We start from the raw sequence: 27,917 nt of genomic DNA, 5'->3' as shown, positions 1-27,917 counted from the left end.
GAGCGCAAGCGCACTGCACTCAACAGGCCAGCCCCACCAGGGGCGTGGAGAGGGCGGGGCTTTGATGGGAGGGGCGTGGCCAGGGCCAACCGCCCTGGAAATTTGGTGCTGCCGGCTGCTGCTTGAGCCGTTAGGGGGCGGGTCGCTGCTCTGCAGAGGCGAGGGGGCGGGGCCACGGCACGCAGGGCCGTAGCTGTGTGCATGCGTGCGCCCTGCGCGCAGGTGCGGGGGGTGTGTGTACATAGTTTGCAGTTGTGGGAGCTGAGAGTCATGGGCGTGCACAGTTTTGCGTTTGAACCCTGTGTGTGTGCACGTCCATGTGCAATAATGCACGCACGGCTGTGCATGAGAGCACCTGCACAGGTGTGGGTCTGAAGGCCATGGCTGTGCGCAGGGGTGCACGGGCTCAGAGGGCCACGTGTACTTGCGTGGAGATGTGTTAGAGTACAAATACACACATCCCAAGTGTGCACTTTTGGGGCTTGGTGTAGCAGCGTGTGTAGGGAGGGAGTGTGTGCATTGGGAGTTGGTGAAGTGTAGGAGCTACCTGCCTGTGCACAGGTGTGGGTCAGAGTGCCATGGGTGTGTGCAGACATGAGGAGGCTCAGAAGGGTCCGTGTACTTGCATAGCCACATTTCAGCATGCGTCATGCAAATGCACGTGTGTTTGTGCACGTGTGTTGTGTGTGCCTGTTTGGTGTAGCAGTTTGTGTGGGGAGGGTGTGTGCGCATTGGGAAATGGCGAGTGCATGATTTCTGCCTTACATCAATATTTTGTGAGTAGGTCACTGGCCTTGATGACCCAGGTGATCCCTTCCCATTCTGTATTCTGGTCCTTGGCTTAATTTGGCTCTAAAATAAGAATAAGAATAATTTTTAAAAAATCTGAATTTGTTGTCAATTGGCATCCGTCTGTGGGCTTCAGTGGAACTGCATGACTAAATTAGCTGCAGATCTGGCCTGTAGAGGTCTCCACTGTTGGAAAAGCATTGTGTGTAAATCAGTTTTCCGTGTCACAATTTATATGCAGCTAAACTTTACAGAGCAATAACTGCATCTTTTCAAAGTGCTGTATATTTTGCTGTTTTCATGTAATCATAGGGAAATGGCAAGCAAGAAGAAAGAACTCCAGCTGCAGGTATAAATCTTGTTTGTAATTCCAGAGTTCAGTAGAATTGTAGACATTTTTGCAGGCATTAAAATCTGGGTTCATTTTATTTCAGGCAGTACTAACCACTCAAAGTCAATGGGAGGAAATGCTGCTGACTAAAGGTGTAACAGGTATTATTTTTTTTTTGTATTAATCTTACACACTGAAATGCATGCATCTTTTTTTATCAATCTTTGTTTTTATGTGTGTGACAATCCCTGGACATATCTACAAGTGCAATGAATGTGCACGAATAAACTCTGGAGCTTATTGCTCTGAAGTTTATTGTTCCTGGGTGCACCTTTTAAATGTGCGCCCAGGAGTACAGCATGTTGAGCCGGATCAAAGCAGCCCTGCCCAGCTGGTAGTGGGACCGGGTGGGGGTGGTCAGCCTGCCAGGGGTTGCTCCCCTGGCTCAGCGTGCTGTGGACAGGCTGGCTGGGACATGAGGGTGCTTTAGCATAGAGCTAGTCTTCAGGCAGCTCTTGCACTGAAGCACCCTCATGCCCCAGCCAGCCGAGGCAACATCAACTGGCAGGGGGTGCACATGCCCCCCTAACGGGGCTGGTGTCCCCCCGACAGCTGACACTGATGCTGTTGGAAGGGCCGCTGCCCACCCCCCCCAATCCCCCAACAGAGCCGCTGCCATTGGCAGCTTCTGCAGGTGCCCCTCCAGATCCAGGAGGCACCAGTTACTCATGCAGGGAAGCATCTATAGGCGCACTGCTGCACAGTAAAAAGCTCTGCAGTGGGAAACTACTTGTAAATACTGTGGAGTTAATTAATTTACTCCAGCCTAGTAGGAATACACGTATAGATGTGCGACACTTTCGATGCAGCTAATTAGCCTACTGCGCAGTAAACATCTGGTGTAGACATGCCCCCTTTCTGCCAAGATATTTCTTACTATAAACATACCTTTGACATTTCCTGTGTTTTATCCATTAAAGCAGAGAATTCCAGAAACCTTCATAAAATATTCAGGGTCTATGGGTATTCTGGATAGAGATGAAGGGTTTGATATTTGTACCCTTGACTTGGTAGCAAAACAGGTATGGGCTAGATTTATCTCTCCATGTTAGCGGTAACATGCAAGATGATTCTAGCAAATGAATCCATGTGAGATTAGGTGTTGCCTAGGGGGGGATGATCCTGTCATTGGAAGATCTGGTGGAGGACAGCAGCTGCCTTTGATGGGATCGCAATAGCTGGCAGAAGGTATAGGGATATCTACAAATACTACTGGGAGGTGGCAGAAGCTTCTTTTCACTCAGGGGGATTGTGTTATGTGTCAATAGAAAAAAGAGTTCTTCACCCACAGAGCATATTTGCTGGGGAATCTTGTAGCCCAGGGAATAGATGCCATGACCTGCCCCCAACCAACACTCATCTCTGCCACTTGTACTGGCTTTTTTGGAGTTGTTACGGTCACCCAATCCAGGCATATGCATATACAGAGAATTCTGTATTGTCTCTACCTAAATATTCATTAAAAAGTAGTGATGTTATTTTTTCTCGGGCGTCTGAGATTTAAGCATTCTTCTGTATTGTCCATGAAATCTAAGACAAAAAAAGCATTGACTTTGTGCCTGGGAAGGGGTAGATTCAGCAAGTTAGTTCATTTTTTCTCTCAACTCAGGAGATTGAATTAAACTGCAGGATGGGTTTTATGTACCCATTTTTGCACAGGGGTACCTAACATAAGACAAAAGCAATTATAAAGTGTATGCTCTCAAAGAGTGCATATACTATATTTTGTATTTTCCCTGCTCCCTTCAATTTTCTACTGATTCCTCATGCATGCTAGGAGCAATATCAGTCAAATATATTGGGAATAGTCTTTGAAAAAGTAGAATACAGTAGGCAGGGAACAGGAGAGAGATTAAGAGGTAGCAGGTAAGATTGGGAGAGAGACCTTCAGGAAGCAAGTAAACAGCACACAAGGGAGAGGGTAGGCTATGGAAGGAGAAAACCAGAAAGATGCTATGGGAGGAGGCAGCAGTTATGGAGGCAGAAAAGGAAAAGCAATTAAGAGGGAAATTAGAGGAGAAATGTATGCATCTAGATTCCTCACCTCAAAATAAACTTTTATAAAGGGGGGTCGGACATGATGATCTGTTCAGGTCCCTTCTGACCTTAGAAACTATGAAACCTAGAAACTATGAAACTAAGGGTATGTCTACACTGAAGACTAGTATAGTACAGAGGTATCTGATCCAGAGTTAAACAGATAACGCAGGTACCAGAAGCAATCTAATCATGGCAGCCCAGATCTCTGTGTGGTCTAATTTACTTGGCAAACTAGAAGTTTTAAAAGCCCACACTGCTGTGGCTAGGCTGCTTCTAGTACCTACACTAATTAGCAAAAACCTGATCAGGCATCTCTACTACGCAGTCTGTATTAAGGACCTGCTGCAACATAATCTAGACTGAAACCTATTCTATCTATTGAAATGAATGCTTCTCACAGAAAAAAAGATTTCATAATGTAAGTTAATAACTTTTCAGGACTAGCCCTCTTCTTGTACAAAATGGTTTATTTTGTAAAGTTTCTGAAACAGGTATGATTCATTCTGAATTTTTATGGTTTCAGTAATAGATGTATATCAAGCTTGGTGTGGACCTTGCAAAGCTGTGGTAAATTTATTCAGAAAACTAAAGAATGAGTATGGTGAAGATGAACTTTTGCAATTTGCAGTGGTAAGGATATAACATCTATATAGAACTTTAGTATCAAGTATGTATTTTTATCTTTCTAGTTATATGATGTCTCTCATAATAATAATACCTTTATACCAGTGGAGTGAAGGATGTTCACTATGATGAATTTGTCCTGCTAGTCTCTTCTTCTGCATCTCTCCCTTAAAGACTTTGTGCAGAGGCAAGTCAGAGTTTGTAATGAATATGGAAGGATCCATAATCCTTTCAGAGGTATTGAGCATCAGAAGTTTCCATTGAAGACCATGAGAATTAAGAATATTCAGCACATCCAAACATCAGAGTCGTTTCATATTACTTTTCGTCATTCATCTTAAAAGGAGCAGAAAATAGAAAGATGAAAAATAAATAGATTTAAATAATTTTTAAAAGTTGTATAGCTACTTTAGATAATAACGATCTGGCCTTGAACTGGGAATTGGACTAGATGACCTCCTGGTGTCCCTTCCAGTCTTATTTTTCTATTATTTGTTACGACTGTAGGCAGAGGCTGACAACATTGTGACTCTGCAACCTTTTAGAGACAAATGTGAACCTGTATTTCTCTTCTGTGTTGTAAGTATAGCATGCCCCAGTTCTTAAGCTTGTACTGCCTATTTTTGAATTACTATTTCAGTAGATTGAAAATAAAAAGTTGTACAAATGTAAATCATATCTTTACTCTGTCTTTTGAACCACCATTTTTCACAATCCAAATACACTTTTAATCAGGGAAAAGAAGGTTATGTTTCCTGCCTTGCAAGGCCTATCAAGATTTGTACAAAGTAGCCATTTTAATAGTGAATCATACAGAAAAGAAAAGGTGTATTTTCACAGTACTTCTTTTAACAGGATAAGAAAATACTCAATTTGACTACAGTACAATATAACAGAATCTTGCTGACTTAAAATTTTGAGATTTAGATGCTAGTAGCAAGGGGTTCAGAATTAGGGTTTTTTTAAATAGACTGAAACTACTCTGTACAATTACTGCCATATGTAATAAAAGCATCTTTGATCTCATCAAAATCTGGTTAGTTTTACTATACTGTTCTTACATGTGGTAAAGCAATGAGCAGAGGAATGAAGCAGAACAAGGAGGGTAATAAAGAAAGCAGTGGGAATGGAGGACCCAGAACCCAAATGGGAAAATAAAGAAAAACAAACAGTGGATGGGAAAACCTGGGAACAAGGACAAAAGAAAGTCAAAGCCAAAAATACCTAATTTTTCATTAGGCTTTGCTCAAGAAAATCAAGAAATACCTTTAATTGGAACAAGGTCATATCCCAAAAGAGGAAAGAGCGAGTGTCTTAAAAATGAGACCAGAAGTTAAATGGAACAGTGTAAAATAGAGTGGAAAAGAATGAGAGAGAAATGAGCAAAGGGAATAAAGAAAGTGAATTTACAACTGATTATTATTTACATGATAGTCTCTACACAGTTCTGGCCACATGCTTCATGGCTATATGTAAGATATTGAAAAAAGACTTCAATGTAAATTAGATTCCAACTCAGAGTGTACCTGAGTGCAGTCCTGTTCCAGCTGACAATAGCTGATTGGTAGACATTTGGCTTTCAACTTGCTAGGGCAGGAGGAGCCTGGAATCATGATTTCAGACTCCCTTTGCACTGGCAAGTAGGGCACAACTTGAGTCTGATTGCTGGCCTCAAAACCGTGTGTCCTGTGGTATGGCAGGAGGCATGATTGTTGGGCTCAGATCCAAGCCATGCCTTTAAATGAATGTCTGTCTAAGCAGTCTTAGTTTTAAAACATAGTATTATGGTAATTGTTGGTAAAAAAAAAAAAAATTAAGAAATCAATTTAAATGTGCTAAACTAAATGACCTAATCTTAGCTGATAGTGTTATTTTATTCTTTATTTTTTACAGGATGGCAAAATTATAGCAATAGTAAGAGGTGCAAATGCCCCACTTCTCAGTAAGACAGTAATAGAGCTAGTGGAAGAAGAGAGAAAAATTGTAGCGGGGGAAATAGAACGTCCTGAGGTATTCATAAAATGGCTGTTTTTTTATAAAGTTTGAATATAAGTGAGTATTTGTATTGCATTTGCTGGGGCTGTTCTATGCCTGGAGGGGTGTTCTTTGTTTGTTCTTTTACTCACAATTTGTTTTTACTTTTATAAATGCCACAGTCTTCATAAGATGGCATGTATCCAAATTTTTAGAAAATTCCATTTTATTTGATTTTGATTTGTGGAAGTTTTACAGGTTGTTCTGTTCATACACATGAAAGAGAGGTTCATTAACACAGATATCATGAAAACTCCTCTTATTTATTTTTATATCCTTCAGCACTGGACATTATTTTCAATTATCTTTTTAACTCTTAGTGAAATATATACTGAAAGGGGAAAAGTCTTACTTCACTCCTTCCATTTGAAACAGAAGTAAAGTTCTGTTCCACTCCATAGAAATGCGAAAAGCAGATAGTAATGGGCAATAGCCCAAATAAGAAAAATCAGGCCAAATCTAAATCTTAGCACTGCCATATAGGATTCTACAGTAGATATGTTCTGTTAGCATCTAAAAAGAAATCTGCCGCTTTGACCAGTATTTTCAAAAATAGGAGCGTAAAGTTAGGCTCCTAAAAATTTGTTTAAGCATTTCAAGTGTGTCCTGATTTTTCAAAAGTGCTAAGGCCCGTGAGGCTTAAACTTTATCTTACCTCAGTCTGTAATTTTTTTAAATATCAAAATTGTGCAGTACTGTTGCAATACTGTGTGGGTAAGTTAGCTAAATCTTACAGGGGCCTTTGGATAATTAAGAGTAGATTAGTAAGTCTCAGCTGAATTATAGGTTCCTCAAAACCCGAACATGAAAAAAAAAATGGAACCTAAGTAACTTAGGTATTGTACATTGCATCTCAGTGGGAAATGTAAATATGCCCTGTTAGAGTTGTAGGGAGGTTATCAGGGGAGGGCAGCAGAGAAGGAAAGGAAGAGTTGCTTGGTCAAGGTCATGTAACAGATCACTAGCTTAGCAGGGAATGGAACCCAAGGGTGTGTCCAGATGAGTGCGTTTTTGTGGTTTGCGGAGCTGCACATGCAGGCGTTGATGCTGGGAGATCCTGGTGTCAAAAAAACCTGCGGCAGAAAAAAGTGGGGCAGTGCATATAGCAGCACCTTGTACCACCTGAAACAGGACCCTAGCTGGCCGGAGCTACACTTTGGTTGCTGGCCTGGCTCCATGCGTCTGGATCACCTCCACTGTAGCTGTGGAAAGCCCCCAAGATCCCAGGTAAGGCTACTGGAGCCAGCCCAGGAGCTAGTTCCAGTCTCCCATACCCCACCTGGGGCAACTTGCCACGTGTCAGAGCACACATGCAAAGGCATTCTCTGGGGACAAGTAGCAACAACACCCCAAGTCTCCTGGTTCTCAGTTTCTATCCATTTGTACACGCTGTCTCTATACTAGTTGTATCATTTTATCATAACAACAACCTGAAAATTGTGGGGTTTTTTAGGTAAAAGAACTGGTATTTTTAGAAGAGAAAAATTCAGATGCTTTTGCTGAAGGAAGCCAGCTTGACGGTAGGTATACTTCAGTTACTCTATAATGGTTCATGGAAGGAAGAAAAATCAAGAAATACCTTATTAGTTATTTGGCTGCAGGATTTTATGTTTCCTACTGACTTTCCTGTGATTCATTTGGTAGCATGAAAATTTTTACAGAAGGAGCTGATTAGGAAATGTAACTGACAGCAACAACATTCGTATACAGGGGTTTAGGTTGTAGCCGTGTTGGTCTAAGGACATAGGCAGACAAGGTTCCTTGGGTGAATTTGATATCTTTTATTAGACCAACCCAAATGGTTGGAGAATAGTTATTAAGCAAGCTTTTGGGTTCAAAAACCCTTCGTCAGGCTAAGGAAGTTTCAGCAGTTGGTGTGTGCTCGTCCTGGATGGAATGACTTTTCAAAATTAATACAACTGTCTCTTGAGGCAGTTGCTTGTTTTAGGACAGTATTGTCTTTTGCAGTTTCTTTTACATTATTCATTCATTTTCCAGCCTCTCCACCTTGCATGGTAAAACTTTGTCATTCTCCAAAAAAGTAAGGATCCACAAAAGGAAAATAGATGCTTTTATGTCAAAGATTTTTGTCTCTAGAGCCATACTAATCTGACTTTTTTCATGCTTTTTCGGAGCCCTTTATATTACAAGTAACAGGATAGAGCCATTAGTGATTAGAACCAAAACCCCTTTATAATTTTGTTTTGAATATTGGCGGTATTCAAGTCAATATTGAATACAAGCAAGTATAAGTGCTATCCCAGCAATTATTTCTTATGTATGATTTCAGGCCCTCTGGTGCTAACACATGCTCCCAGTAATGCTGACCTGCATCTCAAGAGTGCTATTTGAAAGTAGATTACGATAAACAAGAAAGAGTCACTTTTATTCTAGAATAATACAGTCCTCCTCATATAGCGCAATACAGTATCATGCAGAGATACTTCAGCTAGCTCCAGATGAGGTAGTCTCAGGTAGTAGTAGTAATAAAGCTGTGTAAGCAGAGTACATTGGCCAGGGTAATTATTAGGGCTGTGCGAAGCTTCAGTTGCTGATTCAATTTGGTGGAGATTCGGCAGCGATTCGGACATAGACACAACTTTAAATGGTTTTTCTACATACCTCAAGGTACCACCTGGCTCGCAAATGCTGAAGTGATGGGGTGGATGGAGCATCCATAGGAGTGCGGGGAGGTCCCTAGCGCTCTCAGTGGTGGATCCAGGAGTGGACCAGAAGCACTTCTTGGTCCACTTCCAGGTCTGCTGTGGAGAGCGCAGGGGGCCTGCCACCCAGCTCGGCGACTGGTGCCGCCTCGGTCTGGGGGGGGCACCCACGGTGCCCCCTTGGCCAATCACCGAGCCAGGAGAGTGCAGTGGGTGTCCCCTGTGCGCTCAGCAGCGGACCCAGAAGCTGCCGCCGAGCACATGGAGGGGCCCTGCCCCGTGCTCCTGTGGGATGCTCCATCTGCCCCACCATCTCAGCATTCACAAGCCACACCTGGTAACTCAAGGGATGTAGAAAAAACATTTAAAGCTGTGTCTATGGCTGAATTGCTGATTTGCCGAATCAAATCAAGACAGTGATCTGAATCAACTAAGTAATTATCCTAGTAGATTTGTTCAGAGCTAGCATGGGTTTGGAGCCATGCAGACCAGGAGTTTGCAGCCTTTTTATGCTGTGGACTGGGAAACTCACTGAAATAATTTTGCTGCAAATGATCTAATTTACATATTGGCTTTACGTATTTAAATTTGCATATATAGATATATATTTATACAGATATCTCCCTCTCTCTATATATATATATCTCTATTTATTTATTTGCGCGGGGGGGAGTTGCAAGAGCAGCTGGGTCTGCCTGGAAAGTCAGTTGTGGGGGAAGGGGCATGGGGTGGTAGATTGAGGCCTTAGTGGTGGGGGAGGGAGTGAGGCTGGGGCAGCGGCAGGGACTGCCCTGCTGGGGCGGAGTACCAGACTGAGCTACACGGGGGGTGGCTCCCCAAAATTCCCAGGCTCCTTGCAGTGGTTCCTTCCCCCTCAGCAGCTGCAGCCTTGGCTTTCACCCCAACCGGGGCAGCTGTGTCCCCCAGGCAGTCCCGGCACTGGATTCCTCTTCCCTACCACCATTCAGAGCAGCTCTTTGGCTGCCCTGAGCAATCCTGCAGGGACTTGCTGCTGAGTCCCTGCATGGTGTGGGGAGGTGGTGCTGCCAAGTTGCTTGCTCCGGCCCCAGCCCGCCTCACCTCCCGCGGATCCGGGGGCACACGTCCCCCCACCCCCACCATGCCCTCCTGGGCACAATGCGCACAGCTGCAGGAGCTGCCCATGCCTCCCAGACGAGTTGTGGCTGCATCTTGCACTTGCCCTTGCCCCAGCAGCCCCACTCCCTCCCTCACTGAGGAGGTCTACAGGAGCGGGGCTAGTGCCACGGCTCAGCAGCCAACCCTTCACGGCCTGGTACCAGGCTGTGGCCCAGTGGTTAGGAACCTCTGATGTAGACATGGTCAAGTATCCATATTATTGTGAGATATTTTGGAATAGCTTTTCTGAGCAGTTGGGAAAAGGTATTCAATCTCAATGTTTTATAATACATGTTTAAACTGATACTTCAGGACTTCATATTACAGAGAGTATGATCCCAAAACACCGATGGATTCATTAAAATGAAGAAGTTGGAGAAATCCAGGTGTATATACAGAAAGTAATTTAGCTTTTGTATGTAATTTGGCAAATATATTAATAAATATACATACAAAGTTTACTTTTTCCTGTAGAAGGAGTCACATACACTGTTGCAATTATAAAACCTGATGCTGTTACTGATGGAAGAGTGGAAGAAGTTAAACAAAAGGTAAACAAAATGAAATATGATGCTTGTTTCATTTAAGTTCCAAGGTAGTGTGATGGGAGACTACATGGATACTAATTGAGCAGTCTATCCTATTAACATACAGATGTTGTAAAAGTGCATAAGTGTCTACAGGTAGTTAAGTAATATTTTCATATTCGTTAGGAATGGTTGTGTATCTGTCACCACCAGTCTTGGGCTAGTAGAATTAGTACAAATTGCATTATTTACTAGTAGACTTTTAATAAATGTACATATTGAATAACATTACATTTTATAAGACATTCACTTATTTTAGCAAGAGCCGTACACTGGAACCTAGGCAAGTGCTGTGGTTAATGAAGAAGATACATTTGTGATATTTCATCTTGCTTCCAAAACTAGTCATTTTTTAGATTTATGGTAAGAATTTATAGCAAAGTAATAGTACTAATTTTAACATGTTTTCCTCAAATTTTACCAAACCGGATGTCTGATCTGTAATTACAGATTATAGAAGCAGGCTTTGGTATTGCAGCAGCAGAAGAGAAGATTCTAACTGAGGAGCAAATTAGAGAGTTCTACAGTCATAAGACAGAACAGGTAAAAAGGTTACACAAATACAGGCAGCTGTATTTATAGTAATGTCCATATGGCATGTAAAATGTTAATGCAATATGATTACTTCCAGTGGAAAAAGATTATTCATTACAGAGAGAGAAAATAAAGAGATCATCTCACCTCTCACTAGTTCTTCAAAACAACTCCTGCACCGTGTCTCTGGTTGATGGCATTCTAATTTAAGTAGCAGTACTGTCATTGTTTATTATTTATATTACCATAGTATGTAAGTCCCCTAGTCATAGACCAATACCTCATTGTGCTAGGCATTGTTCAAACACGGAACAAAATGCTAGTCTGTGCCCCAAATAGTTTACTGTACACATATAAAACAGGGGCATAATGGGATACAAAAAAACGGGGATGACAAAAAAATAGTGAAACAGCACTGTAAGAAATAGTCTCGGTATCCTAGTAGTTTAACAAATATCTTGTGATTTATAGACATTACGGTGAATGAGAAATCTGAACAAGCACTTGAAGAACGGGATGCCTTTGTGATATGTATGAGTAGTAATATAATATGCTTGGAATTATAAACTGAGTGGAGTAAGGACTCTTTCAATACTTAATTAGAAATGACAGATGGGAGGGTTAGGTTACAAAGAGACTTGGGAGAAAAGGCAGATAACTTAAGTGTGATACTACAGCGAAGGGGAACCAATGGTGGTATGCAGAGAGATGACATTGTCAAAGCAGCAGGCTAGGAAAATGCTCTTCTCAATAGCATTCTCAAATGGCGTTTGTCAGGATCAGAGAAAAAATATGCTTGATTAATTGAGATATCAAATAATGAGATTCTGGTTAACATCTTTGCTGTGAGGATGGGCAGGCAAAGTCATACCTTAAAGGTGTCCTAAATAAAAAAATCTGTAAGAATTGCACATGACCTGGAAGTAGGAACCTTGAGAGATTGGAGTCAAAGATGTCACCCAGGTTTGTCAGCCTGACAAATGAGATGATACTGTTGTCCGCAGAGACCTGAAAAGAAGAGAGAAAAGAAAGCAAGTAGGTGTGGGGAGGAAAGATTTATAACTTTGTTTTAGCCCTGTACAATTGATACCTTTTTCAGACATCTACAAAGAGATGTCAGGGACAAAGGGCAAGATTCTAGATTGAACAGAAGAGAACAGGTCTGGAAATGGGAAGTAGATCTTCAAGTTGTCTGCATGCTGATAGCAGGTGAATTTGTGTCTGGATGAGATGACTAAGCTGAAGATGAAGAGAAGAGAACCAAAAAAAGATTAAGAGACATAGCACTTGGTACAAACTGCAGTATTAGGGGTGCATTTTCCCTGACAGATAGCCAATGCTGAAACAGAAAACTAACACCAAAAATTAATTCACAAGGGTCCAAGAATTGGGAAATCAGTTATTTCTTCTTCACTGTCTTTAACATACAATTCTACTGTGGTGAGCAGAGTGGATTTCTCCTAGTAAAAGAGGGTCTCTGGACTGAGCAATTCCCACCCCACTACAGCCAATGTCAGACCTGAAAAGGGAGAAGAAGCAGAGATAACCTGCCTCAGGCAAAGAAGAACCAGCAAATGAGATAGTTTTTGCTACTTCATTCTTATCATGTCAATACAGCTATCTTGAAAAATGATTGGGTAAAAATGGCATTTATACTCTTTTAGATTAGAAATCTGTGTTTTAAAGTCATGGTTCTGGGCTTCATTTACTACTCTGCAATCCTGTTTAATGTTGTTAGGATATATAAGTGTAACCAAAGACAGAAGCTGAAGATAATAGAATTGCCTTGGTATAACTAAATACAGAAACTGATCTCTAGAATCTGTGTAATCACAAAGAATAACGAGACACAAAGAACCTGGCTGGACTGTCAAATGCACTATTATATTTGTAAGCCTCGTAGTTAGATAAAACAGACTTTTCAATCAAGTTTTACTTTTGAAATCACTGAGTAAACATTGAATCAATATTCAACAGCATCATTATGGTCTCAGTATGTATTGTACCATTCTGTTCACTTCTAATTCTTTTTATGTATATACAGTGCAAACCTCTGTATTCTAAATAATTTATTTTGAGAGAAAATTATTTGTAGACTTGCAAACCTTTACTATACTTTCAAAAAATCAAACAGATACAGGGAAGTCTAGAGATAAAATAGAATAATAGGGAGAAACTACATTGAAAACCATCACAATTCAACTAAATATTTCTTGCATATTATCCAATCAGAAATAAATGGAAAAAATATTGTTTGATCCCAGGTGGGAGTTGTTGGCAGGGAAAAAATCCATGCTTGTTAAAGCAAAGAGAGAGGCTTTGAACAAAGATTGTCAATAGGGAAGTAAATAAGTAACTTAGAATCATAAAATGAATTCCATTACCTATACACAAAAATGGGTCCAACTTATGGATAGACATAGGGAGGTAGCTTTTCCTAAACAACTTCCATTGGAATGAAGACCATGAAGGAGGAAAAAAGAATAGAAAAGAAATGCTTGAGAAAGTTCTGAATAACCCAAGAACACTTTGGTGCTGTAGCCTATGCATACTATTTTTGAAGTTTTCTAAATGCGGAATGAAAAGGCAATATATTTTTTTTACATTATATCATGTACTGTTGTCCATTTAACTACACACATCACATTTAGTCGCAACTGCTGTCCAAAATATTTTCTGTACTCAGTTAATGGGTTGGAAAAACACGTGGCACAAAAGTTGTGCATTGTACCATAATTTCCATTATGTCATGATCTTATGATGGTGGCTATAATGGGACTAAAACAACCTTATTCTGTTTCATGGGATTTTGTATGTAAATACTGTTGTAAGATACAAGTGAGCTATTTAGTATAGTTTGATTTCTGATAGTGAAGCCAAAGTTCTGTTTGTACTTCATAGCTAAGAAATTGTATTTTTTTAGCCTGATTTTGAAGATTTTGTTCAGTTCATGATGAGTGGACCATGCCATATTCTGATAGTTTGTCAAAAGCAAGCAGCTGATGATAATATTCCTAACTGGAAAGAGCTAAGTGAATCAGATGAGAATCTACTTGAAGAGTCTGAGTCCCAAAAGCTAAGCAGGTAACTGAAAAAAATCAGATCACACTGTTGTGTTTCATTCTGTTATGTGATTACTAAATGATGACTCTTATAGAGATTCACATTGTGAAATTCCTTTATATGCATATGTTTTCATCTGTATTGGATAATAAAAGTCTTCCTACGTGTTACATAGGAGTTCACCACAGCTGCAGTCCCAGCACTTGTAGGGGTACAGGAACTCTCCCCTCAGCATTTCCTGAGAGAAGAGAATAACTAGGGCACTCCCTGAACTAGTCTGCAGAGTAGGCTGGCTGTACAGAGGGAGCACAGATACACCTAAGAGGTGTGGTAACCTGCACAGTCCTATACATTCCAGGACACAAAGACGATTCATTTTAACTAATGTGTGTTTCACCTTTGGACCAGTCATTGTAGTCTGCTAAACAATACAATAAAGTCTAGATAATCTGAAAACTGAAGCTCTTTAAGCATCTGAAAATCAGCATACAAATCTAATATTTGTTCTGCACAAGGAAGAACTCAAAGAATTCTGAAGTGTGTAAAGTGTCACTCAGCTAGAGTGCCTTGCCAAAAATCTTGGAGATTTGAATGAAGAGACAAATTTAGGCAAAGAGACTTATTGAACACAGTATTAATTTAAATATTATTTCAAAAAACACCAGTTATCATTTGTCTTTTCATTTACAAATGTAGTACCCTTCCCTGGATTCATTTCTTGTACCCCAATACTATATTAGTTTTAAGAACTACATAGTGAACACATAGATAGCTGGATAATTCTCAACTATAAACATGTGACAGTTAAAATGCATTCCTTTTACAAGGAACTCTATAGTGATGTGATTTCAGAGATTATGCTTTTACAAACCATAAAATTGTCAGTATCATTTTTTTGTTCACTGACACATGTAAGGGGATCTTTAAAGGCAGACAAATGGAAGCTTTACTAAACTATAAAAAGTTGAAAACTAGTTGAAAAGCTATATTTTCAACAGGCCAATTAGAGATGCATTCATATAAAAAATGTAGATATAGTCATTTAGATTTATTATTTTTCTCTTATTAGGTTGGGAGAAGTCTTGGAAAATGAAAATATGTTAAATGTATGTGATGTTCAAGACAGCATAGAAGAGGCTAGTAGGCAACTTGCCTTCTTTTTCCCAAATTTTGGTAAAAAGAAGACAGGCCAAAATGCTGAAAGAACATTGGCTTTAATTAGACCTTCTCTCTTAAAGGAAAATAAAAGTAAGTGATGATAAATACATTTTCCATTTGCAGTAATAAAGCCATTTGATTTTAACTTTAAAAAGCCTAATATCTTTTAATCCGATGTTTTTGTATTATTTTCTAGGTTCAGTATTGACAGTGCTGCTTATTAGAAAAATATGATGTGTTTATTCTATTCTACCTTTACAGGCTTTTGTGTGAATACTATTTTATTTCTTAGACTATTTCTTCAAAAATTGCCTTGGGGATATAATTCTGGTTATGCGCCTTCTAGAAAATCAGTAAGATAGGTTTATTGCATTTAAAATCTATTTAAATAAGTTTTATTTTCTCCTAGAACAATTTAGCTGGTATCTCTAACCTTCAGTGATTGAGCACTCAGTGTTCCAGGTCCAAGGCAGCTTTTTTTGGCAAGTCTGAATAATATCTGACACACAGATTTTCAGGTCTGCTGCTTGAAAATCCTTTTAGGCATTTTCATGGTATTATTCTCTTGATCTAAAATCTAGTCCTGATATATATTATTTAAGAATAGTTCTGCACATTTCCTGTACCTGATTCTACCACCTTTATTCATGTAAACAGTGCTTATTGTGAAACTTAGTGTCATAGAACTAAATCGTAGGTAAGACCTATTATCAGTCTTCCTTTTTGATTGTTGTAATGCTCATTAATCTTTTGGAACATTATTTCTCCGAATACAAGACAACTTTGAATTTAAAATCACCTTCCAATAGTTAGATTCTATACATTGACAATTTATAAATTTGTTATAATTTTCCATGTATAGAATTTCATTATTGCAGAGCCATCTTAAATTTTTCCCTGTCCTTCTTGCTGCTATATCAGAGAAAGCAGCAGAGGGATGGGACAGGCTGCAGGGGGGTGGGGGGCAAGGAAGCAGCCTGACCCCATCACTTGCCTCTCCCCACTTGTCTCCCCTGCAGCCTGCTTCCCCCCCACCTATTTCCCCTCCACTACTGCCCTCACAGCTTCTCCCCCCCACCCCGGCCACAGCTTTTGTTCACTCAGTCTATGCCCTCCCACCTGCCTCCTGCAGCCTCTGCTCCCCCCCCCCCCCCCCCAGCTTCTGCCCACCCTGCCCCCTGCAGCCTCTGCCTGCCCCCTGTCCCCTTTGCAGCCTCTAACTAGTCCCTCCATCCCCCTACTGCACAGGGTAGCTGCAGCACCAGCTGTAGTTCCACAGATCTATATCCCACCTTTTCCTACTTCTTTTCTGATTATTTTATTGAAGTGAGAACCAGTGTAAGGTCAGTATGAGCTGTCTTCTTTTATGTACCCAGTCTTCAAGACCAGTTCTATAACTTTAGCAATATCGTTGCCTCCAGCAAACTCATTGAAACTGCCCAAGTAAATAATAATTTTACTTGATACAGTAATAATAAATGACAAATATAGCTTATTTATAGATATATTAGACATTTCTGTCTGAGTCACAGTTAACTTCTTGCCTTTGGCTAAAAACAAGCCTAGTCCCTGTTTCTCTGTTAAGAATAACTTGGATACTGTAGCAGTAATTCTGTTTCTGGACACAGTTAGCAAGCACACTTAAAGTTACAGTGTGCCAAACCCACACTGGCTGTAAGAAAAGCAGTTTCAGGTTTCATGAAAAATAACAATAACATTAAAATGAAAAGCTGCTGTAATTAAGAAGTCCTATGTTTTTCATGTTATCCTTTACAATAAGTAAATAAAGTTAAGATTAGTATTTTCCCACTAGGGTATATTAAATTAGGTACCAAAATCATGACCTAGATATCCTCAGGATGGTCTCCCTTGTGTCTGCCAGCCTTTCTTCTTAGGACGGTTTGCATATGGGAAGTTTTTTAAGCAAGGCTGATTACCAAATTACCTACACATAAGCAATGTAATTTTTCTAGATGTTATGGGTGGTGGTATCATCAGACCCTCATTTAAAGTCTGATTTAAAGAAGGTTAAATCTATACACTTCTGAGATTTCTGGCATTGCTTCTTTTTAGAAGGATTACCTATAATAAGGATGCCTCATGTCTTCAGGTGTTCAAGCAACAGTTATTAGGATCATAAAAATGTTGCTACAAATTATAGTTCTTGATAGTCCACTGTTAAGCTAATTATTTTGAAGGGAAAAATTGTTACCAATATGACTGGAAAAGCCCTGTTAGATTTTTTCCCCATATGTATAAAATGAAAAAAAAAAAATCTCAGGATAGAAATACTTCCTTTTTTAATAACTAGGTACTGTTCTGCAAAGGATTAAGGATGATGGCTTTACAATTGTAATGCAGAGAGAAGTAGTTTTAACAGAAGAACAAGCACGAGAGTTTTACAAAGAGCATGAAAACGAAGATTATTTCCCAATACTTCTAGAACAAATGACCAGGTATTCTTTGAAAAGCAACAAATTTGAACATTCACAGGTACATTAGATAAAGAGAAAGATTATACAGATTGATTAGATAGATACCCTACATATCTAAATGAAGTATAAGGAAGCCACTGTCAGAATTCCCATTGACTTCAGTGAGGCTGTCATTTCATGTCAGTAAATCTACAGCTTACCTTACCTTAAATATTCAGTATTTTTTTTCCATTTAAATTACCTTCACTTGCTGACAAAAAAAATGTAATGTTTCACTAGAACTTCACCTGTTCAAGTGACAATTGGATTCAAAATCTCTGATATCAAAGTCCTTTTTCCCCTCACAAATTTGAATCCTTTCATAAATCATAATTTAAGGTTTTTAAGAGGCTTTGTAACATTAATCTTCTTACTTCACAGTGGTCCAACTCTTGCTCTTGCATTAGTACGAGAAAATGCTGTACAACGCTGGAGAGATCTGCTCGGCCCAAAGACTCTTGAAGAAGCTAAGGAGAAGTGTCCAACCAGGTAATATTTGTAATAGCTATACATTATTCATAATATACAAAATATGCAAAACATTATGCATGTAAAATCCATCTAAATGAATACTACATAGTAAATAGTGTAACTATAGTGCCATCTAAAGTCAGTTCTTTCTACAAATCGTTACAATTTTCTTGGATTATAGATTATAATGTATACAGGAACAACTAGATTTTTTTAAAACCTGGCTAATAAATATTGCTGAAAGTTTAGTGTAAAATTTGTACTTTGGGGTGTTTTGAAGAAAAGAAAGGGATTGTTTGTACCATAGGAACGGATAGATGGCATTTCCTGGGTCACTGAATCCAGTCATCTGCGTTTGCAGGCAGACATTGTTCAAACATTACTAAAAATTGCCCTTTCAAACTTCAAGCATCACAGCTAAAAGGCACAAAACTCAAAGCTCTAAGAACATCCTACCAGCCTCAGGTAAAAGCAGAGACAGGGCACAGCCAAACAGTGGAGAAGTAATTGGTTAACTTAGAGAATTACAGGAAAAAAACACATTCTACCTTGAAGAGGAAGGCAAAAACTTTGCAGTCCTTACCAGTCTGACCTAGGGGAGAAATTCATTTCTGGCCCCAAATCTGATGTTTGGTTTGACCATGAGCAGGGAAGCAAGATGATAGACCTGATTAATTTCTATAATTTGCAGAATTAGCTGATGATGATTTTCTGTGAGAGTGAATTATTTGATATTACTTTAGTACTCTTACTCAGATGATATATGTGTTTAAAATAGTTTCATTTATTCTCTTTGTAGAATAGATTCCAGTGTTCTAATAATATTTGGGTAACTTTTGTGTCAGTACAGTGATTATTTATGAACAAATTTCTATTTTTGTAAACAAATAAATATGCTGACTTTACCTATTTAGGATAAGTTTTATAATGTTGAATAGTTGTAGTAGTATCAATATTTGACATCTATTACACTATCATTGTTCATCGTTAGGTAAAACCTTATTAGCTTTTCACCTTATGGGAGTTAGTGAACAGTTTAATGATTTCAGTAAGGATTTATAGTTGAAATTAGATAAAACTGCAGTAAATCTTTAAAGTCCAATGACTTAGTTAAACAGGATCAAAAATATTCCACAGTGAGAAGTTGACTACTTTCTAATAATAGCAGAAAACTTAAGGTAGAACTTTCAAAAGTTCCTCCTAAATCTGTTGAAAGCCAAAATATTAATTTAAAATGTATAGATTAATCTCAAAGGTTTTGTGAGTACCCATTCCATCTTCATTGTCCACCTCAAAAAATAATATAAGTTTGGGTGATTCCCAGGGTTAGAATTAATCCAATGTACATTTTCAGACTGCTACATCATTGAATTTCTTTGCTGTCTTAATTGCTAGTTTACGTGCAGAGTATGCAATAGACAATGTACCTCTCAATCAGCTGCATGGCAGCTCTTCACCTGATCAGGCTCAGAAGGAATTAGATTTCTTCTTCCCTATGGAACACACTTTGGCAGTAATAAAACCCTCTGCTCTTAAGGAACATAAAGGTAAACTTTCCAAAACATGTAGAACATGCTTGCGCTTTTCATTCCTGAAAAATATTATCAATGTATAATTTGGAATAAACTGTATCAAATGCATTCGTTTTTATTTCCTAAATACTTTCACTGTGCTTAGTCCCATTCTGCAGGGCTTAGTAAATCCTGAAGCGGGTTTATAATGGCTATTTTATTAGCAGAATATTCTGTGGTTCCTTCTCACTTCATGGAGCTGGTGGGGAGCTAGACCAGGATCAAAATGTCTTTGTGCCTCAAGTTGGGTATTGCCTTATCTAATTTTTGAGCATCTGCCCCGGGAGGGCAATTCAAAATGACTCAGTTAAGCATCAAGGATCCCCCTACAGTTAAATGCAAGGCTTTAAAGGTGCCTAAATAACTTTCATAGGCAATGAGGAGATTTGGCATCTCCAAAGAATGATTCAGAGATCCTGTGCCTATAGAGAGCCAATAGGAAGTTTGTTTTTACTGCCCAACTTATTAGGCACCTGGATAACAGTTTCCATTAAGCATCTCTGCTAACTTGCCATTTACATCTAGTGCCACTTCTGAGATATCCATGTAATGGATTTCTGAAGAGAAGCTTTTGGAGAAGCCCAACTTTTGCCCAAAAGCTTAATGGCTAGAGTACTCAGAAGTGGGTCACCTGGATTCTAGGTCCCATTCATCATGATTAAATCAGGGGTGTCAAAGATACAGTTTGTAGGCCAGATTTGACCTGTGGAGCTCTATGATTCAGCCTGCAGTGCAGGACTGGACTGGCCCAGAGTCCTGCCAGCCTTATGTGCTGCGTGTAGTGCACATGCTAATTGCAACCACATGCACATAGTCTGTGCCACATTATCGTGTTGCACTGCATGCAGCGTACAGGCCTGAGGCATGGACTTCGTGGCAGTCGTGGGGTGGTCTGGGTCATGTACTGCCTGCACCAAATTGGCCCTGTGCACTGGATCCCTGTGTACTCGGTTTGGCCCACAGGTTGGCCCTGCACCCTTCATCCACTACGAGGGGCCAGATGAGTTTGATACCTCTGATTTTAAACCCACCTCCCATTTCCTAGCCCTAGCTATTCAACAAGCTGTGAGGACATTGCCCACCTCTCCTGTGGAAACTGGGCCACTAGGAAATCAAATGTATAAGAGTCCCGAGGACTAAAGGAGAAAAAGCAAGAGAGTCTGTCCCTGTAGGCTAGTGGTTACGGCACTCCCTGGGAGGAGGATAATCCTAAATTTTCATCCCTGCTGCTAAGACTCGGTGCTTTTGCCACTGGACAGGTGTTGGTTAAAAAAACTTAAATACACCTGGCAATAGAAATGAAACTCTTCTCCAAGTTGCAGTCGTAGAGGAGGGCCACCATCATCACCACTGGTTTTGAACTAAATTTAGTACTTCTTGTGTTAGAGTGGGGATTTCTGCCTATTAACAAAGGCCTTTTCCAGAAACATAAGTGTAATTTAGTTGCCTGGGCTCCTAATGGGTTTTATGACTGCTTTACAATAATAGCTGCCATGGTTATTTGATTTTAAATTACCCCATTGTCTTTGACTCTCTCTCTTCCTTGTTTGGAATAGTCCATAAATATCTTACCAGGTCAACTGATGTGTGCAATGTCACATTCTAAGTATCCAATCAGAAATAACAATATGTATTTTCATGTTCTTGATAAAAGTAATTTAGACTCTTTTGTCACTTCTATGGAAATGGATTATGACATTTAAATTAAAATAATTTATTATTAATTTAATTAATTAATTAATTAATTAATTAATTTAATTTATTTATTTATTATTCACCATATTGCTTATGATTAAGATTTTTCCAGGTTATAATTTCTATATATACTTTAAAGAATAACTATTTCAAATAATAAAAAGATTGTTTTCTTCCTAGATGACATAATTCGAGAAGTTACAAATGCTGGATTTATTGTATCGAAGATGAAGGAAACATGTTTTACTCATGAAATGGCAGAACAGTTTTATAAAAATCATGAAGGGAAACCTTTTTTTGATCAGTTAGTGAATTGTATGTCTGAGTAAGTGTCTAATTGACAATATCATGCTACACAATGTAGCAGTACAATTTTTGAATTTATAAAGCAAAAAAAGTTTTTACTACTTTTAGGAAGCAAAGTATAGCAAAATGTAGGGAGGCCCTCAGAAGTCCAGACTACTTTTGTCATTTTCTCTGGGAAATGTAGTTCAAATGTCAATAGTTACAAGCTCACTATTTCTTACCTTTTTGGAAGAGTGTTCTTTTTCTGAACTGAATTTACACCTGCAAAAATCTCTGGCTGACAACCTATGAGTTCTGTTAAACTGTGTTGTAACTACTTTTTTTTTTAATTTGTTCTTCAAAAAGAGAGACTCCTAACTGCCACTATGTCTTTTTCTTTATGGACCTTAGACCAAATGATTTATCATAGCACATATTATGGTAACTAATGATGAAACTGAAGTTATGGGCTTAGAATAGCTGGAATAGAAGTTCAATAAACTGATTTAATCTAAATCATTTAAATCTGATACTGCATCCATCCAAGCTTATCTAAACCAGTTTCAGCCATTTTGAAAGCAATTTATATTCACTGAACTTCTGTTGTGTTACGGATTTGAATTGTATTCAGATCACTTATACTGGTGTATGTGTAATTTCTGTCCCTAAAAGGTCATACAGGGACACGCACGGAAATGTGACTATCTTGTTATGCTGTGTGTATGTTGGAGTCTTTTGATAACGTCCATCCCCAAACCCACACAGCTCATTTTCACCCACCTCCAAGGTCAAACAAATGATTCCTGACATAAAAAAGAAACTGTTTTCCCAGGAGTTAAATTCAGCCCACTGTTCAGCACCGAAATCAGTATTATAGTCTGCTTTGTAGTTCCAAAAGTCTAAATTTGCTCATGATCTTTAAATATCTTAATTTTTTACAGAGGTCCATCAATGGTAATGATCCTATCTAAGGAAAATGCTGTGGAGGAGTGGAGGCAATTAATGGGTCCAGCTGATCCAGAAGCGGCAAAAATGTGTTCTCCCAATTCAATTCGAGCACAGTTTGCACAAGATATTTTGCATAATGCAGTTCATGGATCATCCAATAAGGAACATGCATTGAAGAGCATTGAATATGTATTTGGAGAAATTAATTTGGAAAGCCTAAGTCACAAATAAGATACAGTTTAACAGTTAAAATTTATACCATAAGACAGTTATTTCCAGCTATATATCTGTGTTTATGCTATATAAAAGGCACTAATAAAATTATTTCTCCTTATTAAAATATTTTGTTACCAAGTAGTAACATTAGAGGGCACAAATAAAATATTTATTAGAATATTAATATTGGTAACGATTGTAATGGTTATGTTTGAGAAATAATCTTCATTATAGCCCTTTAATTAATAGGCTTGCAGCTTTCTAAAATGTATACATAAGGACAGAAATTTGCAATGTAATCTTTGTCAGAGGTGATTTCCTCTTTCACTGAATGCATATTTTGTATCTATTGATAGAGCAGGTATAGTGTGAACTATCATTTGAGCTTGAGAAATGACAGGAATAATTTTAGTGCTGCCTGTTGCAAGTTCCCTTTTTGTGAACCTCATCTCATCTATTTATGAGTATAGGCATGAAAATATTAAGTTTAGTGGTTAATGTTTTCACTCAGTTCATTTAATAGGGATACTGGGTAAAATAGAATTAGTACCTTCATGAGATGATGTTTTTAGGAATTTAGGTAGTAAAGGGCAGATAATATATAAAATGACTAAAGTCTTTGCTATACCTGTACAAGGTAAGCGAATGGCAAGAAGCTGATTTTGGTTTCTCATTTAAATTTTCCCAGAGTTGGTCAGACTGGAATGCAGCAAGTTTACACAACTTTCTGGGGGGGTTTCTAAATTCTTATAGTTGTGTAAATCAACATCAAGTTGTGGCCCTATCCGTGTGCTGGAAAATATGCCTGTAAACTGGATTGTGAATGAGTGTTGATATTTCTCTTAAAATACATGGGAAAGGAATCAAAATTTTCATTAAAAAAAAATTCCAGTTTTATGTCTTGAGCTCATGACTCTGTGTCCTGAGCCCTAGGAATTACATTTCTGTTCATCTACATATATTCCTTGAGAAATAAATATAATTTAAAAATCATATATATAATTAAAAAGCAGGCACAGATGGTTGGGGAGAATACCTGTTCTCACAAACTGAAATACAAGGGAATAGTGTGTTCAATTATGCTAAATATTCTTTCATCTCAATATGTCATGCTTCTTCTTTCACAGACTAGACTCTGTCCGTCTATTAACATTCCTCCAACACGGTAATTAAAATGCATAATACAAATTTCTCATGACTTCTATACTGTACCACAAAATCTTAACACTGACCTCTGACCTCAATATGCTTGTCTGTCAATTACTATGATTCTGGAGAACAAGGAATTTGAAGCTCAAAGTTCATGCAGTAGCCTTTAAAACATACATTATTTGGGCATCACAAAGCTAGTGGATCCAAAGCATGTTGCAGTGGAAGTCAGTGTTCAAGAAAGGAGCACGATATTGTTGGCTACAAAGAACCAACTCACGGGATCATGATAAATTCTGGTTTATTGGATAGGATGTGAAGTTAGCAATAAAATCATAAATGCAAACTTTGATTTATGGGTGGTACTGGTCACCTTAGTGCACACACACGTGCACTCACTTATTTAAACCTATGTAGTATAGTGTATAGTAGCTGCTGTGGTGATTGTGAGAGCACTGGTGTCAGTATATCTATCTATTTGAGGCCCTAGAGTCTGCCATTGATGGTCAGCTTCCTTCAAGACAATGTCTTCTCCGGAAGGGGTTCGCCTGCTTGTCCTTCTGTCTCGGTAAGTCAGGTGCTGGATGAGAGAGCACCACTGAGGGTCACGCTTCACTGCCTTTTATCCCTTTCTGGCAGACTTGTGTGATACTTCAGCATCATCTTGGCTGTCCAATCCGGAGGTCGTGGTCCCGCATGGGTTTTGAGTAGTACATGACACCTGTTAGTCACTCATTCATTCAAGGGACTGCACAATATAGCAGATTTTATCACATTACAATTTCAATGCAGTTTTTAACAGTGGTCCAGGGTATAACTTCATTCTACAGGGAGTACATTCCTTAAGGTTTTGAAAGTATAAATATCAAATACAAAATGCCATGGTAAAGATGAGACCGATAAAATATAAAAATGCACCATGAGAAATGTATAAAAATGCAATGTTGGGTAGCGAGGATAAAAGGTTACTGGGGACTGTAAATGAGTTAGGTTAGTACCAAGATATATTTACAGTCGTTGAAGTAGATATTTTAGTTCTTTTGTTTTCTTTAGTGACACTGAGCTTAAATGGGGTAGATGTAGTTTATAGGTTTCTCCTACAGAAAGCCACTTCAAGCTTCCTGGCTTGCTCTGAGCCTTGCCACACCCAGGGAATGAGTGTTCTAGGTCTCTGCCAATACTTAGAAGGAAAAAGAAATGCAAAAAATGGGGGTAGAGGGGGTGCAGGCAAGAAGGGGCTTCTGTTATATCAATGTTCAGAAGCAGAATGTACAAAGGGGGCTTTCTGCTACAATATTGCCAGCTGGAAATATATGGATTCATCATATTTCCTCTTTGTCAATAGTGTGCCCTGTTCTGGAAAGGAATCCTTTTTGGATGCTGGGGCCACAGTTTGCACATGAATACACACACAACTATACACATGCACACTCATTCTTTGTCTCCATGTGGGCGATCAAGCCCATTACACTGTGTTTTTGCTCAGTTACACTGAAATAAATATTAAGTGGAAGCAGAATTTGCTATTATAGCACTAAACCTTTGGAAAGGATTATTTTATGACAATACAGATATGATTAACAATGTGAAATAGATATATAGGTATTCACATGTGTGAATCTTCTTTAGCTATTGGAAAGCTGCTAACAAAATAATGACTGTTTGATATATCTCATACAAAGGCTTTGAATGCTGTAGTATATTTTATTGCCCCTGTCTCAGAAGTTTCAGTGAGCTCTAGCTGTTTCATAGATCTGCCTGGTTAAGTGTGATGTAATTTTATTTACTATGCTATTATTTGCTTAACCTTGATACTTTAAAGGCCATTACATCACTCATGGCCTCATAATTCAGATATACCCAATCTGTTCTGAAGAAAAATATGGCTACTTTTTTCCAATAGGAGATTTTAAAACTTTAGCTGTGGATGAATTGCACTACTTGTGTTCTTTAACACTTCTGAACAAGATTTTGTGTGTTTAATTAAGATGCTAGTTGTTTTACCATCCCTGTGGAGGAGATTATAAGGTTCTTATTGCTGAAATGTTATAATTAGGTCTATAAAGCTTATTTATGTATGTTGTCCAAATATTATGAATATAAAACTGAACTGTGAAAACACATGCCATTTATTACAGCTATTTACCTTGATTAATTATCTTCTTGTACTTGTCTTCTTTTAGCAATTAAGACCTTACTTCTATATAAAAGAGAATGTAATTTTGGTGACAGTTGATTACTTAAACATTGTGTAGTTCTGTATAGATTAAGATGTTGCAAAGATTTGTTATAAAGAACTAGAAGTTGTACCAGAAATGGCAAATGAGAAAATTATGAGCAACATATATCAATTTTTGCTTGTAGTATGAGACAAACAGAACCACAGAGTAAATATTCATCTGTTCATCAAACATGTACATATTTTGTTGTTTACAACTCTTATGAAATGTTAATGAAAGATTAAGAATATATCAAAATCTCTTGCAATAATATAGGCAACTGAGATTTTTAAAACCTCAAAATAGCAACTATTTTAATAGAATTGCAATAGATTATGGTAAAGAAAAAAAACTACCTACAGCATAGAAAATAATGGCAGTTGTGTTAATAAAATAAAAATATTACCAAACAGATTGTCAAGTTAAGCCTAACTGTACCAGTTGAGACCATACCTAGTATAGTAGCTTGGCCTCTTCACAACTAGTTACAATCCTTTTGAAACAGCCAGGGAATTAGTTTTTAAGATTACACTATAAATAAACTAATTTTCTTTGGAATAAAGGTATTTTCCCTTTGTGAGATGGCTTGTAGGAAATTTATTGACTTTTCTTGACCATTTATAATAAAATATATCACTATCAAAACAAAGAGATGCATCTTGAAATGTGTTTCTCCCTTTACCAAAGGGAAGATGTATTTTAGCTGGATTGTTGCCAAATATCAGTGAATATGTTTGCTACCTAATATGTGCTCAAGTATCTCACACACTGAGTGTTTCAAAAGAACTTTTAAAAAGCCAAATCCAGTGGCATGAAATGAAATATGTTTGATAGGTCACTGCGATGTGATGAAAGGAGAGATATGAACTGTTCATAAAATATTAGGTAGCTTGATAAAAAGACATACCAGCAAGTTCTGTGGTCCTGTGCCACTTAATTGGTTTCCTTTGTCTTCTGTCCACCAATCAGGATCATTATCAGCTAAAAATTCAAAGGCATCTATTCCATTTTCCCAGGATTAACTATAACTAAGTAGCTCCCTTTCTCCTGTACTCTGACCTCTTCAGTGCTAATGGTGGTGCCCTTTCCATGTCATTAAGCTGATGTCTTCATCACAATATAACCATAGGTGGCCTAAATGATTAAGACCAGGACATGCTTGGCCATCTTGATTATTGGACGCATCTACACATCGCCCTATGGTAATGTAGCAACATGCTGCCAACATAGCAATCACATGGGTCTACATGTGATTGGCAGCTACGTCACTGTAGTGGCACACTCCCACATTTTAGCATACCACTACATAGATGTAGTGGTGAAATCTAACCACACACAGTGCGCATGGCACAGTATGGGCAGTTAATGCACCATGCTTTAGCACTAACAAAAGGAAGTTCTGAAGTCCAGCACTGTAGCAACATTGCACTATGGCAACGTGTAGATAAAAGCTGGTAGGAGACGTTAAATGGATCCTTTAGGATGTATTTGGGATCTGGTCTTAGCATTCTTGTCCAAAAGAGAGACGTTCTCTTTTCCGAATTGTTTCCTTTTGTGGATTTTGCTCCCAGTATAGCCAGACAAAGGAGCTGATAAGAAAAGTCAGATTAAACAAACTTCTCCTAGGACATGTCTTCATGTCTCATAAGGGTGTTCAGATTCCCATCTCCAACAGAGATCAGATTTCTCACATTTGGTCTTAAAAGCAATTAAAAGAAATTATGAATAAAAGTGCAGTATCAGTATGATATCTGTGATCTTTTCTATAGAAACAAGATTTTTCTCAAATCAACCCAATTTCTCCTTTGTGCCAAACTGTATTTATAGATGTGATTTCTATTCATCCATGCAAATTAATTGGATCGGAGA

General features: G+C 38.4%; 1 protein-coding gene across 4 annotated transcripts; it reads left to right on the top strand.

Annotated features, from left to right (window-relative positions):
• The first annotated feature begins 102 nt into the window (after positions 1-102).
• Positions 103-26,205, top strand: NME8 (NME/NM23 family member 8). Of its 4 annotated transcripts, XM_006267882.4 has the most exons (16): positions 103-222; positions 1,102-1,138; positions 1,224-1,281; positions 3,744-3,850; positions 4,352-4,423; positions 5,738-5,854; positions 7,332-7,398; positions 10,153-10,229; positions 10,716-10,808; positions 13,723-13,883; positions 14,932-15,110; positions 17,332-17,476; positions 17,876-17,983; positions 19,361-19,512; positions 21,412-21,556; positions 22,458-26,203. In XM_006267882.4, the coding sequence occupies exons 2-16, from the start codon at positions 1,106-1,108 to the stop codon at positions 22,693-22,695; spliced, it is 1,752 nt and encodes a 583-aa protein (XP_006267944.1). In that variant the 5' UTR covers positions 103-222; positions 1,102-1,105; the 3' UTR covers positions 22,696-26,203. The 4 variants fall into 4 exon arrangements, with proteins under 4 accessions (XP_006267944.1, XP_059584661.1, XP_059584662.1 ...); XM_059728678.1 differs by lacking the exon at positions 4,352-4,423; XM_059728679.1 differs by lacking the exons at positions 19,361-19,512; positions 21,412-21,556 and having other exon boundaries at positions 22,458-26,205.
• Positions 26,206-27,917: the final 1,712 nt, after the last annotated feature.

The sequence above is a fragment of the Alligator mississippiensis genome, chromosome 5 (assembly GCF_030867095.1).
Source record: "Alligator mississippiensis isolate rAllMis1 chromosome 5, rAllMis1, whole genome shotgun sequence".
NCBI lineage: Eukaryota > Metazoa > Chordata > Crocodylia > Alligatoridae > Alligator > Alligator mississippiensis.
Note: the sequence above shows the minus strand (reverse complement) of the source record. Positions and strands in the feature narration are given on the sequence as shown.